Source organism: Cebidichthys violaceus, unplaced genomic scaffold (genome assembly GCF_023349555.1).
Source record: "Cebidichthys violaceus isolate CVI_PGR_0920_01 unplaced genomic scaffold, fCebVio1.0.p SCAF_13, whole genome shotgun sequence".
Classification (NCBI taxonomy): domain Eukaryota; kingdom Metazoa; phylum Chordata; class Actinopteri; order Perciformes; family Stichaeidae; genus Cebidichthys; species Cebidichthys violaceus.
The window spans coordinates 13101601-13118637 of NW_027176296.1; the positions used below are offsets into that span (position 1 = coordinate 13101601).

The 17037-nt window shown below is 43.7% G+C and overlaps 1 protein-coding gene across 12 annotated transcripts in view; it reads left to right on the forward strand.

Moving 5' to 3' along the window:
* The window catches only part of ptprfa (protein tyrosine phosphatase receptor type Fa), a 292124-nt gene that overhangs the window by 132901 nt on the left and 142186 nt on the right, over positions 1 to 17037 (forward strand). For 7 of the 12 annotated variants that reach the window (XM_068707781.1, XM_068707787.1, XM_068707783.1 and 4 more), the window contains exons 5-6: positions 6967 to 7155; positions 11918 to 11935. In XM_068707781.1, the coding sequence (XP_068563882.1) occupies positions 6967 to 7155; positions 11918 to 11935 (207 nt within the window). The remainder of the gene's footprint in view (positions 1 to 6966; positions 7156 to 11917; positions 11936 to 17037) is intronic. The other 5 variants (XM_068707784.1, XM_068707786.1, XM_068707793.1 and 2 more) reach the window with 1 other exon arrangement.

Here is a 17037-nt window from a genome sequence, read left to right on the forward strand (position 1 = left end):
TGCCAAAAGTCTGCTCAGTGGTTGGTTGGACTCTAATGGCTGTCAAGGCTGACATGGGTTAACTGCTCCCAGAGCTGATAATTGTTTTCAAGCAGCTTTTGGGGTCAAGACAGCAGAGCTGTGGTAAATAACAAGTGATCGCACCGCTGAAATGCACTCTCTCAATGCGACAGCGGGAAACACAGAGTAGTTCTGATAGTGAACTACTCAAACACATCATTTTATATAAATGATTCGTTCTAAGTGATGTTCCATCTGAATGCTCTCAGACACACACACAAAAAAAAGACTTAAATCAGATCTGCTCTCCCAGAAAATGCCTGCAGCAGCCAGTACACTCAGCACTTCACAAAAGGATCGTTAAACCTGAACAAACAAGAGACAAAGAAACGGTACGTGTAGCTTCTGTTTGGATGTCCAAGTACCAGCGATGTCTCATTGACAGTATATAAGAAGTGTACGAAGTCATCGTGGCGTCGCCCATTGGTAATGGGAAGCCTCAAGTTTGCCGTGTTGTGGCCGTCGCCATCTTGGCTTTTTTGCAACCAATGAACGGAAGTTACCCTATTCGGAATGTGGAGGAGTGATGTAGAGACTCAGGTAGCGGCAGGGACCTGTCAATCACAAGGTAGCCCCGCCCTAAAGGATACTCTGCTTTATGGTCTGTTTGACTCTAAATGGATCATAATTTACTAAATGAACATCGTGCTGTATTGAAGAAGACTTGAAACTAGAGATTGAAACCATAAACTCATGTTTACAATGTTTACTGAGGTAATAAATCAAAAGAGAAGTAGAGTCATTTTCTCATAGACTTCTATACAACCAGAGGAGTCGCCCCCTGATGGACATTAGAGAGAATGCACGTTTGAAGACACTTCAGCATTGGCTTCACTCTGCAGAACCGAATGTTACCGCTTTGCACACATGCTGCGGTAGCGTAGTGGATGTCCAGACATGTCAACACAGCCACTTCGCTACAATGTAGTGTAGCAATCTACGGCGCAGGTGGGGAACGCGTCTACAAACCGGACAGTATAAAAGGAACTAGTCCATGTACACGTCTGTTTGGGAGGATAACCGAGGGCTCATCCTCAAAGCACCCTCGATACGTGACATGCACTCCTAACAGTGCTGCCAAGCAAAAAGCGTCTCAGCGCTCCTTTGCTTTTAGCACACTTTTTAAATCGGGTAATATGCAGACTTTTGGAGCAGAATCGGCAGTTTTTCATGCAAATGAGTGTCTTTGTATAAACGGTCCGACTCACAAAGATCAGCCCTAATAGCCACACACAGTTACAGTGAAATTATTAGCATCTTCAGTGAGTTGGTGGCTACTAAATTTATAAAGGGGGTCACGGTCAGACTTTCCAGTGATCATGGCAGCACTGAATGATATTTTTTCTTTTGCTTCAAATCATACGCTCCTCTTGTGCAGATGAACCCCAAACTCCCAACCTGTAGCTTCTTTTTCACTCTCCATTGTTCTGCTGACTGTGTTCTTTGCGCAAAGGCAACATGTATTCTTTGCCACTATCCACTATCCATTTATACTTTGGATAATTGCAATCAGACGCAAAAGAAGTACAATTTACACTCAACTAATTGACTAAGAGCGGGCAGCCCTGAATGGCTGTAGTAATAATGTAAAGCAGTAATCTGTGAACTGTTCTATCAGACATGCATGGATTCACCTAAAGTTATTTTATAAAACATTTATATTTATATTTTGTTCAGTTATTCCGGCGTTCTGGTCCCCTGGTTGAAGAGACAATCGGTCAAACAGAGATTTACAAGTGAGACAAAGACTCTGGATGTCATCTTCCTACATCTCCACCATTACATGATTCATTTTCTGTAGTTTAGTGTAAGAATTTGCATAGTCAAATATGATTGGTTAAGTCTTATTGTTGAATTATGTTTTTTTGTTGTTCACTAAGCCACCTCTGTTTCAGTTTAATTTATCCCTCGAAAAATATCAAAAGCAACAATATCAAACGGGTGACCGTGGCTAAGTGGTCAATGTGTCCTTGAGCAAGACACTCAACCCCAAAATTGCTCCCGTAGCTGTGCCTACGGTGTATAGATAGTGAATTGTAAGTCGCTTTGGATAAAGGCGTCTGCTAAATGACTGTAATGTAATGTAATTTAATTTAATGTAATGTAATTTAATTTAATGTAATGTAATGTGCTGTAATGTGCTGGACTACCCAGTGTGCCAGAAAAGTGACGCCAAGGGTTCTGACCAAGACTCAGCATGCGACGAGTTGGGATGAGAACGTGTTCAGAAATGTGTCGACCTGGTACTTCTGTTCTTCATTTGTTTATGGCTAATGGTCGTGATTATATTGATGTATCTGTAGCTGTTCGAGCTAACATCATAGCATATCTTTGGTGTGTAGGAGCTACCGTGTGTCGTGTTTGACATGGTTTCTGTTTCCTCTCTGTTTTTTTTTTTCGTTCGCTGCAGGAAGCTTGGACTCTTTGTCCACACTGTGAGCACTGCCCAGATGTCAGCAGTGTTTCATGTATCCAAGTGTTTTACTACCAAAACCAGGAAGTAAAGATATCATTTCAGTAAAGAAACAAAAAGGAATCAATCAAAAGTCACTGGTCATGTTTGCGAGAGCCGAGCAAGACCACCAACACAATTACTGCTGTAGCTACTGATGTGTTCACACGCATTCATCATTTAAAGTTAGTTTTAGGGGCAATGACTTCAGGTCGCTCAATATTTGATTGGCTTGCAACTTGAAAACGTTACCTGCATGCATTAATGTGTTACCCCATTAGGCAGGTTGGAGGGTGTTAATATCAAGACCTTTTTTCTGTTAAGGAACAATTCAGTTTTTAAAGAAAGGGAGTTCCTGTGTTGTGTTTGTTGACGTGTCCTGGTTAGAGATCAGAGTTATCCCCCTGTGAGTCAGTAACAGTATGATAGTTTCACGGCAGTGCTAACGTTCAAGCTGTTGTGCCTCAGACTCAACCTCTGGATTCATTCAGTTCACAGTTGACTCAATTCAGAGTGTAAATTGAAAATTCAGTTGAGCTAATAATGGAGCAGTTTAGCTTCTCAATAAACTGGATTTGATATGAGACGCCTTTTAGGGCAAAGCACTTCCCTTTAGAGTGCGAAGAGAGTCCTCTTCCTCGACTGAATGAAGTGAAAGTGAATTACTCAGGCGCTCAATGACAAGTGAGCGGAATATTAGAGGTTGTCTGAGGTGGCGTTTGTGAAGCCGTCGAGCTTAAGGACTCATTTTAGAAATCCAGCACGGTTTGAGAGTTCAGAGAGAGTTCCAAACCCGGGAGGAGGTTTTATATCAGGCCGGTAGTTCAGCAAGTTCCATAAAGATGTTTGTTTTATGATCATACTTTTAAGAGCTGGTTTTCTAAAACTGCAGCTTGCAGTAGTGACGTGCATGCGTGTTGGTTCATGTAACCTAAGGAGATGAGAGGAGGGTTACACCTCTCCTGATGAAGACAGCTGATGAAGAGAAGAGTCAGAGCACAATGACTGTCAGTCCACCAGCATGTAAGCACTCTTTGACCGACCAGCATAATGAAACACCTTGTGTTTAATACCGCCACGTATTACAGCCATTGTAGGTCCAAGAAATTTGTAATAATTAAGGAGGAGGGTGATATAAAAGGTGTACAAAAACAACTTGATAATTCTCTGTCATTAGTAACAAATGTTCAAGAAACAACTCACAAATTTGAGAGAGAATAAAGTCATAACTTTATGAGTGAAAAACTTGCAAAACCGTGGTAATGCCAGACGTCTGAATGTCGTTGCTCTTAAAGTAGTGTTATTATGGTAAGGATGGCTTCTGAGTGAGGAGGAGATCCTGAAAAATACATACATGTTCTCTTTCATGTTCTTTAAAAACAAAAGTAAAGAAATGTTTCTATTGTAGAAGTTACAGGAAAGCAGAGACAAAGAACGTCCATCTTTGACTAGATGAAGGAGGATGTCTTGTACGTCAGCAAAGCTAACACTAAACAAGAGGTAGAGGGGACGTCTGGCAAACCCTGCTGCTCCTGTGACCCGGCCCCGGATAAGGGATGAGGATGGACGGATGGAGAGTCCGCTACCATATGATATACTTTAACACTGTGGCGTCTGTGGCGTGATGAGGTTGGTCCGTACCTGCAAAGTGAAGCGATTTGGTTCCTAAACATTCCGCTCAGATTTAGTTTTTCTCTGTAAATGTATGTCTTTTTTTTTTTTTTTTTTCAAACATTTGCCACTTTAATCACCTGGAGGGAATTTCTGCAAATTTGGCACAAACATCCACTCATGAATTAATTAGAATTTGGTGGCAAAAGGTCACTGTGACTTCACGAAAGCACATGCTGATTGTGACAATGTAACACAAATATCTAATAGGATCAAAATAAGGAAGCGATGAAGTGGAAACAAACCGTGAGGCAGTCATTTTAGTTTCTCTGTGAGCCACAGTGGATTAAGTTGTAGGGTCTCCTTTAAGAAGCGTGCTAATCCCTCCCCTCTCTAGTGTGTGGCTGTGTAGCCTTGGAACAGCTACATTTATTGTGAAGCCTGTTCATTTACTGGGTTCACAGAGCTCATGCGTGAATATCAGGTGTCCTGGCAGGAGGACAGAATCCTACATGCGTAACCTGCTTTGCTCTATTGTCACGGAGCATGTCCAAGACTCTGTGGTCATTAGCTGAAAGCACGTCATCTGAGACAAGATAGAGCTTATCGGGTTTCAGGATGTTTCAACAGACGTACAGACACTTGTGGTTCCCACACTATTGAAGTTTTTGAACGAGACGCAGGAAGGCGGTCGGGTCGGGTGGTGGACTGGGTTAAATGTTAATAAATACATTGTGACTCCATGTGAACTGTCTTTCTTTCACTAACTTCAACCAAGAACTGACAATGCTTAGTCATCACCAGAGAAATGTTCAGTGTCACATTTCTTGGCATCATTTCCACGTTTTCAATGGAAAGCGTTACCTTACAAAATGTATTTGTTGTTATAAATTAGCTGTGTATGAACATAATTCTATGGAGACTTGGTTGAAGTGATAGTAGAAACAAGGAAGAGCCAAGTAGCCTTGTGAAGAAGCGGTTTTTCAGACACTGGGAGTCTTCCAGCGTTCCCATCACCTCTCCTTCGTTCCCTGGAGTTTAATTTTTGTGTCTGTCACCACAGCCCCCCCCCCCCCCCCCCCCCCCAGCCCAGTCTAAGCTCTTTATTAGAGGCTGTCCCGGTGTGGCACACAGAGCTCGTCACGCTGCATGCTGACATTTGTGGAAAATCTGTCGTCGTCCTTTTTTTTTTTTTGTCCCTAAGATTGTTTTACCCCACATAAAAATAAACAGTCATCATAAAATATAAATATCAAAGCACACTGAAATTGCAGAGCTTAAAGGAAAACGACCAAAATGGAAAAGCTCAATATGAAAATCACTAAAGATCGTTCTGTAATGAAATACAAATTAAGCCGTTTGACATCATGTTAGACGATTTAACCCCCCCCCCCCTCTGGCTCTGTTTCAATAAGACAGCTGTTGCTGGGTTGTTGTTGCCCAACCGATATGGATGGCTCTGGTAGTCTTTCAGAACTCTTTGGCAGTCTGGTGTGTGCCAGGTGCCTCTCTGCCCAACAACTCTCAGCCTCGAGACACGCCTTCTCATTTACATAGGGCTTAAAAAAAAAAATCCAATACAAATGCAAACACTTTTTTTTAAAGGTGTTTCTTGTTACTCTTCATTAGATTTTGTTGATGTAACTTTTTAGGACCATTTTGATCATTTAGGTCATTCTCAGTCATTAGTAGTGGCAGGAATCTGGCGTGACGATACGTACCATGGTACAGGGCTTACGAGGCAATTTATTGTGACGCTGTAAGCAAGGCATTATTGTCATTTTTTCAATGTAACTGTAGTGAAACTGTCGTAGTATAAGGAGCACACCGGTATATCGATCTAGAAGTACCTGAATGACTTCATCAACTCGATGAGTCAAAGTATTCAGCTTAGTGTCTCCGGCCAGTAAAAAGTAAGGAGAGTTTTTAGTATATCGCTTTCCTCACACTTCCCCATGGTTGTAGCAGATGCTAATTACTCTCCTGTAGCCACATAACCATTACCATCATGTCTAATGGTGGCGGCCTTTAAGGGAATGAGTCAGACATGTGAGTCCATCTCTTTTGTGATCTTATGATCTACATAAGATCCTTATCCTCAGCTGCCATCACGTCACATCTGGCAGCAGCCTGCTGTTCTGCAGCGCATCTCCTCACCACCGACTGTCAGATTCATTATTAAAATTACAATAAGGAGACAAGAATGCACAGGCTTGAATTGTGTCTCGATCGCCTGAGGGGAAGCAGAATATTTTTACATTACAGCTGAAAGTGGCGTGCCACAGCCCAGTTTACTTTCTCATTTATTTGGGAAGGTGGTCTTTTTTTTAACAATGAGAGGGGGGGGGGGGGCTTTGTTACAAAAGGTTGAGAACCCCTGTTTAGTTCATGTCGAATAAACTGCTAGAATTTCCTGTTTGTATTGTAACCAGGCAACAATCACAGGATCCTTTTTGATGCTGGAAGTGTGAAGTGTGAATGCCATGATGATGAGAGGTGTGTGAGGCTCTGACTGCTGCATGGACGGAGGTGTGGAATGGGTTTTTTCGGCCCATGATTTTATTATGTTTCCTCTATCATTTTGGCAGGACTTGGCATTTGACCGCACTGAGCGTCTCAGATTATGCGATCGCAGTTGGGGGGGGGGGGGGGGGGGGGGCGTCCACTTCCAGCACCCGTTCCACTCGGGGTGAAATTGTGTCGCCCTCGCTCTCGTTCACACAGAACCGTGACGAGAAATTCCATAGAAGGATTAGTCATGCAGTGGCCCAGCGGTATTTACATTGGAGGTGAATTTAGCTACGTTTGAATTTCATGCCTGTTTGTGTCCGTCTTTGTCGCAGAGGACCAGATCCCCCACGGCTTCCCCACCATCGACATGGGGCCCCAGCTGAAGGTTGTGGAGAGAACGCGCACGGCCACGATGCTGTGTGCGGCCAGCGGCAACCCCGACCCGGAGATCTACTGGTTCAAAGACTTCCTGCCCGTGGACATCGGCAGCAGCAACGGGCGCATTAAACAGCTGCGTTCAGGTAAAGCACTCACCTCGACATGTTGGGAGTCTCTGTACGGCAATCGGTGCCGTTAGCTGAGTGATACCTGACCGTTTATACCGGGTAGGATTTAGTCTACAAAATCACGGCCCACATGGGACATTGACAGGTTGAGGGGGTACCGATGAATTACAACACTTGATTGAATTGCGAAAGATCTGCTTTTTCAGAAGGCAAAACGCACAATAAGCTCGTGATAGAAATAAAAGGGTTCCGACTTAGATTGCAGTGATTGCCCCGAGCAGCACCTGTGCGGGAGCAGCGGCGTGCCAACAGTGCTCAACCCTCCACAGACAGTGATGAATGTTAACGCCGAGGCTGACCGTGTGAAGCGGGCTCTGTGAGGAGGTGGCCGGGGTCCAAGGGAGCAGAGAGGGCATCTTTCTCCGCCAGAAAGCAGCTCGCAGCGGAGCTGGACGGCTGCTGGCTGAGCAACGGAGCTCCACGCACACACCCTGTCAGCTGCCCTTTCTCTCGCTCGCTGTGAGAAAATAGAAACGTTCGCTGCTCGCCAAAAAAGTTGCAAGCACCTACGCAACATCAACTTTCCCCGCCAGCCCTCGCAGCAAGAGTCAGAAGCAGGTCCCCCCCCCCCTCCTCTCGTCTCAGTGCTGACAGACAGGCTCTAGGATATCACTGGCTTTGAAGTCCACTCTGAAGAGTTTTTCCCATGTGGCAGTCTGGGCCTTAGGTAGGGACAAACACGCCATGTATTATTAACCAAATAGCACGGCAATTTGTTTCAATTTGTTTCATGGGGCCCCGTCGTCACATGCAGTCCCACAGCAGCCGAGCACAGATGGCTGACTTCCTTTAATGAAAAATCTGAGTTATCCTGTGCCGCACAAGGCAAAGGGAAAATATGTAGCCGTGTGCAAAGTCAGCACTCCGCAATTATTCAATGTATTTGTTTCAATAGAATTCATTATATAGAGGAGTGATTGGATTTGCTCCTGAATTAGTTATTCCTATTAAATGACTTTGATCCATTAAGAAACACTAATAGCTTCATTTTTCAATTTGAGACCTTTGCTCTCTTTCGGAAAAAGGAAGAAAAAAAAAAAGTCCTCTGGCTTCCTTTGGTGCTCCAGAGCTCAACTGTCTGCAATTAATTACAACCCAAAGCTTGCGCATTGAAGAGGGATTTGATCCAGACCAGCGATGGACACTCTGGGTGCTGGACCAGCGAGCTGTGTGACTGCCGGCCCAGGACCATGGGAAGGAAAACCGGACAAAGCTCTTCTGCAGAAAAACAATGCTAGAGTGAAAAGTTCCTGATTCTCAAACACAGTAATAATGTTGTGTTTACACTGACCACAACACCACCAGTTACTGAAGACTATTTCTTTTTAAAGCAGAAAACTCCAGTGGCCAATGTGTGGACAAAGGTGGCCCCAGCTGAATTGGTTTGCAGTCATTGGCTATTAAAGGGGCACTCCATTGATGTAGTACTGCAGCTCCAGAATGTTGGTACACTCGCAAGAGACGGATAAATAAAAATAGTAAACCAGCAAAGTCGGATATATTCTGACATCCCTTAGTACGGGTTAAGCTTCCAAGTATTTGTCCTGAATTGTCCCACACAGGACATTGACCTCAGTACGTGAATTTTTTATCTGCCCAAAAATTCCAGTTGCATTATCCTAATACACTTGATTTAGACTGTGGAACATGAACTCTAAAGTGCAAGTTCCCCCCTGAACGCTTTGATAGTGGGACAGCTTCTGTCTGCTAGCTAAACCAGGTTAGCCTGTGTCAACAGTATGGCGAACGTGAACAACAAACCAGAGCTGGAAGAGCCTCCTCTGTTATTTACATCTGTTGCTTGGGAGCATTAGAGTTTTCCAGTAAACTATAACACTGGGCAGAGAGGTGGAAAGGACAGAAAATATCTCTGAAAATTCAAGCATGACAAACAGGTAAAAGAACGTGTCTTTCAAACTCCATGCCCCCCAGAGTGTAGCAAAGGCTTTCTGTTTTCAAGTTGTATAAGCCCAAGCCTAGATAGTGACATCACTATGACGTCATCAGGGTTATTTTCTCAGATTGGACAAAGCTCCTCTAGGGCCACGAAAGACAAACTGTTTTCAGAGGTTCAGTAGTACTCCCTATGGCAAGAAAACCGATAGCGGTGTATGAACTCAATGGAGGTCCCCTCTAACCGCCAATCACGTTTCCATGGTAAGGGGACTACACACTGGCTGCCATGCATGGTGCTCGCCACACATCAGTAGCAGCTTGGGGTTCAGTTTCTGACCCCAAGAACACGTCGCCATGTGGACAAGAGGAGCTCCACCATCCACATGATGGGATTTTGTTTAGATTTCATTCGTTCTGCTTGGAAAGGACAAAATGGAAAAAAAATATGGATGTAACCGGTGCGTTTCAAACCACGCACCATCAGGTCATCATCTAAATTGTTAAGTTGTCAAATGAAATATGAGGGCTGTCAATTCAGTGCTTAACTTTGTTTTGGATGGACGCTACAACGGACAAAAAACCCTCCCAATCCAGACATTGTGAAAATATAATAAAGTCGTATTATTTTTCACAATGAAACCCCACAAACCTGTCATGACAGCCTGGTTTCATGCTGTAGAGGCGCCGGATTCTTCCGGCTGTGAGAAGGCCGTGGAGGGAAGTCATGGCAGGTCTCAGTCTTGCCCAGCCCGGCCCTCTGAAAGCTGCTGATGTCCCCCTTCATCAGACCCCAGGGGCCACACAGCTTCCAGGGCCCCCCCCCTCCCTTCTGCTATCTCTCACCACCTATCTGACACTGGAGAGCGGCTTGGTTTATCATCCAGATCACCGGCATCTGCATGGTAACCATCCCTCCCTCTGCCGTTTGCTGCATGTGACCTGATATGCCCAAATGGTGCCAATAGCTAAAGATTCCCTACACCAGGGATCGGAGGAAATGCTACTACTGTGTCATCACAATGAACACTACTAGAACGATTAGTCATTGCAATGTGAGAATAATAAGAGCTGCAATTCTAATGATATAACCTGTTACTAACAGTGTCTTAATAAGCTGAAGCAGGTGCAAGGTGTAGTTGGTGTACCAGACTTTCCATCAGCTATAATGACAACTGCTGCAAGTAAATGTATTCAACTGTAGCTGATTAAAATGAATTCTGTGAGATAGTCAAACAAAAACAAAAAAAAAGGGTCTCCAGGCTGCTGTCTGCAGTACGCTCTCTGAATGCCGGAGGATAGTAGACCTGTTTTAGTGCAAGAACACCAAAGTGTTGGGTCTTGCTTCCGATAAATGATCTAGGCATCAACAACTTGGTTCTGGAAGTGTTGATCATTTTAACTAAATACTATGATACCCATGAGGCTTGGCAGCCGTTGCCGTGGAGAAGAAGCCAGTTAGGGTTAGAGTCAAACCACTTTGTTGACAACGAAACAGCACTTAACATGGATCCACAATTTAAAAGTCAATAGATTCACTTTATATATACATAAGCGTGTCACTCGGGCTTTTCATCTGTTCATCTTTTGTGCGGATGATTTAACCAGGAGAGTTTCATGCCCATCGAAGTCAGAATCTAAGGGGACACCGAAATAGCTCCACCCACTTCACCGCTATACTTCAGTCGCGACTGGGTGGTACAGTAGTTGTCAAGTATAAGCAGGCAGCCGGTGGAGGAAATGTTGGAATCTCCCGCTAAACGGTCAAGCAGGGCTTAATTTCAAGCTTGATGGGTAAATCTATAGAAAAATCCACCCGTTTTTACAGAATTTGGAAATCAAGCACAGCATCACTCTTGATGTCTGATTTGAACTCTTGGAGGACCCCAACCATTATTTTATCTGATTACACTGAGTACACGCATAACTTGTTTAAAAGTGCCGTAAGCTTGATTCATAGAAAATAACAGCCATAAAAATTGGAATATTGGTTGCAATTAGACATTCTCCTCGAATCGTTCAGCCCTAAATGGTGCACGGGGGAAAATGCCGGCACAGGATTAAATGTCCCGAATGATATGACAACTGTGATAAAAATACATCAATAGAACGCTAATTTTGGAGCTTGATATTATTATCCATTGAGGCAGCGACGTCGCAGTGTATTCCAGGACACGAGTGCGGGTTTCTTTGAATTGCATCAGAAGGAGATCAGGCAGCTAGTGTTCTTATCTGCCTCGTTACGGCAGGATGCAGGAGACAGAACCAACGCAGGAGTGTTGTCGGTGAATGAAGGGTCAAGTGCTTGATAGCCAGGTGCCTGTCGGGGGGGGGGGGGGGGGGGGGAATCAGGAGCTTTATGATGACAACAGGATGCCAGCGCTGTGGAGCAAATAGCCAGGTGTATCAAGCAAATAAGCACCATGTGAAAGTAAATAACCAGGTGCACAAATGACAGAGTGGCAGCCGTAGCTGAGGTATGAATGCATACATTATTGAAACCATTTTATGCTTGTGGGGGAAAAAAAATAACACATGTTTGTACAGGAGGAAAGGGTTTTTACCAAGAATACATTTTGCACAGTTGTCATTTATTAAATTGATTTTGATTGAAAATGATCAGGAAGAGTTTTTCTCACTTTCAGCTAAAACTGAAACAAGCTTTTTTTAATTAAACGGTGAGAATAGCAGTCGCTCTTATCTCGGCTGTTTCTCCTCTCTTTGCTCTCCTGCCATTCTTGTCTTTCTCTGTTTCACTTTTTTTCTCTTCTCTTAATGCTAATGGTTATCTCTAATCTTATTTGCATTCAAATTACCTCACCAGGTGGTACACCAATCAGAGGTAAGAATGCTGGGTACAAAAAAAAGTCTTCTCATCCTCCTCCTCTTCACTGCCCCCTCCCCTCCATCGCCTTTGTCCTCCTCCTCCTCCTCCTGTCACCTTCAGTGTGTCCCATTTTCAGCACTCCGTCCACTCTCTCTGCCGTCACCACATTCTTCAGGAGCATGTGTGGTCTTGGGAGAGATGGAAACAGTAGACATGTACTCACTTGCTAGTGACAATGTTCTCAAATGAAACCGCTGACGATGTTCCTGCCAGCACGTTCTCACTCCCAACCCGTCAGAAAGCAGCGCTTGGTCTGTGCTCCTGAGCGTCAAACTGTGACCTACGTCCGAGGTTAGCGTCAGTTGTGGACGTATCAGGGACGAGGAGTCAATACACGCCTGTTACATGGATAGCTTCTTTTCAAAATGAACATCTGTCTTAACAGGAAGTTAGGTTTGGGCAACAGAACCGTTTAGTTAGGTCAATATTGTGGTTGACGGTAACTTGAATGACTAAAGACTCACGGGACTCGGCGGATTCACAATAACTCACGTGAGAAAATAAGTCAACGTTGGCTCTTAGTTTCACATGAGACACAAACAGCGGTCTCCTGGGTGAAAGTCCTGTTTGTTTGACCCAACCATTCAACCCGCCCGTCCGCCCTTAGCGGACAATCGCGCATGTTATACATTACTTCATTTGCTTTGAGCGTCAAATAATGACGTGGATGGATTTATGCTGGAGGTCAGTGAAAGCCCAGTGCGTCTCATAAAGATGCTTCAGGGTGCCTCGGCACGTCGGTATCAGACCGGTATCAGACCGGTATTTGACGAGTTCGGAATGAGAACAGGTTGTTCCTCTGCTCATTCGCAGGCAGCAGTGGGCTAACAAAGGGCTAGCACTATGCTAACAAACACCATTTACCATTAAGTGGAACAAAAAAGTTGCTTGTTGGAAAATGATTTCATCAGGAAAGCAGGGAACAGAAACTAGCTAGGTTCTCATTTAGTTGTGTTCACGCCTGTTGTTAAATGTTTGGTGCAGTTTGTTCAGTCTGTCAATCTTAACCATTCTGGTTCGACTCTACATGGTGCTCTTAGGTTCACCAGGACTAGAATAATGTAACTGTTGGTTGAATTTGTCACATCATTTAGAATAATAAATACTACCATACACATTCAGTATCCATAAAGGCCTACCAACACCACAATCCCACGCTGTGATAGAAAGAGCTCACCTTCACAGTGTGAATGCGGCGCTGAGAACGCAGTGTGAAAACCACATTGTCCAGCGTTGTCCACTCTTTTCCAATGAAAGTAGCTAACAGCACCAGCTCAAAGAAAGTTGCCAACTGACAGGCCGTCCCTTCAGGCCTCCCTCCAAAGCCACTCCCCCAAAGCCACTCCCGCAAAATGACCATAATAAATGTCAATAATGAACAGGGCTAACGTTAGTAATCACAGCTAACAATAGAGTGTAAAGGCAGAATATGTGCAGGTAGCCCGACAGGTAGCCACAGATAACGGATTTTTTAAAATTGTATGTATTGATTGCTTTTGGGATGAAAATAGAATTTCAACAAATTTAACAAAAACTGTTTTTGAGGAACTTTACCAACCCTAGCTTTAAAGAAGATTGTCTGTTGTCTGAATACCAGAGACGATAAAGAAAGCATTCAAGCCCCGTTAAATATAACTTTATTATAAACTTTTTTACAATAAAGGTCACCAGATCTCGCCAATAAATGAAAGTTTCTTTTTAGTTCTGGTTCATGATATCTTTGCAGTGACTTACAAATAAACAAGACATTTATCGGTCAGCACCTTCAGCACAAAATGGACCGATGGAGGAATCTGCTAAAATACATGAAGTAGACAGAATCACAATACATAATCTATTTTAACTCTGTTTTACTTTGATGTTTCAGGGGATGAGCCCCACATGCATTAACATGGTTACCAAACACATTAATTGTCTTTACAAATCACTTTGTGAGACGTTTCCATGATTAGCAGATGGACTAAATTCCAGCCTAGCTTCTGATAAAAGTACGTTTTCAGGGATCACATCTTCAACCAAATCATTTTGCTGCACAGTTTGATCTGAAGTGGACCCAGACCCACCGTTTCAGGTGGTCTTAGCTTAAATGTTTGGTCTGGAGCAGAGTATCGATCGACAGCTTTTCAATCCGCCTTAACAAACGGAACCAAATGGGCGAACTGCACCACAACAGGTTAGGTGTGAAAGCACCTGAAACCAAACCATATGTGAACACATATGAATGCTCAGCTCCTTCTGTAGATGCCACTGGCCTCGGTCATTCCGGTGAGCCGGGTCATTCCGGTGAGTCCGGTGAGATAACTCTGGAAGAATTAGCAGTCTGCGACGTGCTCGTCGTCGAGGTGTAAAGGTTTGACCTCCCTGTCTTGCGCGCCGTCCTTCGGCAGCTGCAGAGAGCGGGAACACACGCTCCGCTATTGAAGGCTCAACGTCTGACGGCCGGGGGAGGTTTTGTCAGCTTCTAACCGTTTTCGTTCAGGCCTTCACCTGCAAGAAGTCACACACACACACACACACACACCTTCTCCGGCAGCGCTGATTAACTTTTTCCACGCCGAGAGGTCAGAGCAGACGTCATCCGTTTTTGCAAATCTCAGGAGAGAACGATGCAATTCCTCCTAAAGTGTGCAATGAGATAAACAGTCATCGCACCGTGTAGAGTTTGAAATAGATAACTAGAGAAAGATATCTCTGCTAAGATATGCTACTTCACACTTGTCTACAGTGACTGACTCTCAATGGGAGCCGTTTCATTATCGTTCTGACGGAATGTCTTGTGATATGTAAGAGAAAGGCTTGCCCACATGCTGTGTGTGTGTGTGTGTGTGTGTGTGTGTGTGTGTGTGTGTGTGTGTGTGTGTGTGTGTGTGTGTGTGTGGGTGGGTGGGTGGGTGGGTGGGTGGGTGGGTGGGTGTGTGTGAGAGAGAGTAGTTTGAGGACACGCATCCCAGATGAAGGTTGCTCCTCCTCCATCTCTGGGCTCACTGTCTGCACCAGACTCACCAGGGATGTTTCCACACGCACATTATCTTCAACCGCTGATTTTTCTTAAAAGTAGTTCATAACATCGTGTTACAAACCCATCCCATGTTACATTTCAGGATTGTATTCTGAAATATGTACATTGTTAACCTGTTTTTTTATTTTTCACATTTCTTACTGTCCACGGCAAAACTGCATGATGTATGTCACATTCACTGCCGATATATAACATCGCATAGTCGCTAAGAACACATTTATGTTCTCTATATCAAACCTAACGTCTCTACTGATAACTAATTATGAAATGTTTGCATAAATGCTATGGAGTTGTTGTGAAATGAATGTATTTAAATCACGCTGCCAGGTAAGTTTTGTCTTTCATTTCCCCCAAAATGAAAGCTCTTAACAAAATCATTAGCATACATAAAGATTGCTTTTAGAGCAGTGATCATTGGAGGGTTTGCTAAAGGCCTTCACCAATCAGGGCATTCAAATATCTCTGCTAATTTGGGATTTAAGCAATACAGTGTCTTTAAAGTTGCTACAAGGAACTTTTAACTGGTTCTGAAACAGTCTCAATTTAATACTGATGCCTCTAAATGACTACATATGCAAATGAGATAATCAGAGGGAAGATTGGCTATTTCTATCTAGTTATTCTTAAGGCTTGTCATCGGGTCAGATTCCCCGCAACATCAGACAAAACAGTTTCACCGGAACCATCTTCAGACTCCCGCGACCAGCCCGCTGTGGACAGACCCAGGCTGAAGACTGTCGGACCCTGCCGCAGTAAAACAGGTTTTCAAAAGAGAGTCCGGCAGCTGCAGAGCTTCCCAACACAAAGCGTTGGTGCTCATGAAAGCACTACTGCTTTTGTCCACAGAGGCCACCAAAATCAACACAAAATAAAAGTTCCTTCTAGTAACTTTAATTACATCGTATGTGCCAGAACTGACATGTTTCGCTCATGTCCTCTTTATCACATTGGAAAAAATAGTGTTCAGACCGTTTGCTGAGAGCTGTTGGGACAAAGTCTGCTCCACAATGTGTTCAAGAACCTTTTACTGAAAGGTCTTTTGATTGACATTCAAAACAACCAACCACTGACTGTCGCTATGGAATACAATTACGTAGCAGTCAATGCGGCTACAGTAAGAGAAAGCTTTCATCATTCACAGCTTAAACATAATTAGTTTTCTATGATCCAGGTGGTAATATGACAATATCACATATAGCAACTACTAGCTGTTTCATGCAGTGTATAGAAAATGGAATGGTTTATTTGAAACATCTGAGCCAATGAGCGCTTAGATCAGTCATTTCCAAAAATGCATTTAGAGACGATGTTGGCATTTGATGTGAATAACTTCCATGAAAAACCAACAATGAGTTAGTGTGTCGCTCAATACCTTCCCTGCCTGCTCTGTGGCTTTCAGGCTTTCAGCTCAAAGCCAAAAAATGACTCACACGTATTACGTTTCATCCAAAAAAGCTAAAATATGTCCAACAAGCCCAACATTCTACAGCCATGCCAGAGGCTCTGTGAGACGGCTGTAGATTAATTCACATTTTGTGTGCTAGTGACTATTTATGGAAAACACCTAGAGTGCCTGTGATTGTAGTAACCAAGGGACATGCCACCCAGTGCAAGAACAAGAAACAGTAGGACTTTACCAACCTTATCCTTTAGGCTTCTGCACACTACTATTGTGACACTACAGCAAGTAGTAGCAACCCAGTCCCTAGAAATACATGTTGGCGTTTCTACAAACGGGATACGCTGAATGTAGACATTTCTGAACCAAAAACATGTATCACATCATAACAATGTCATGAGGTTAACGCTCGGTTAGGTTTAAGCAACAAGACTAGTTGGTTAAGGTTAAAAAAAAAGTTTGTGTTAAAATAGTAATGTAGCGTTGTGACGTTAATGTAACGTCACAACGTAGCTAGCTTAAATACATAACAACTGCCCTTAGTTGACTTTCTTGCGTAGTAAGTCAACGTTTACTTTTGGTTTCACACAGGACACGAGCAGCGGCCTCCTGAGTGAAAGTCTTGTGTTTGTATGACCC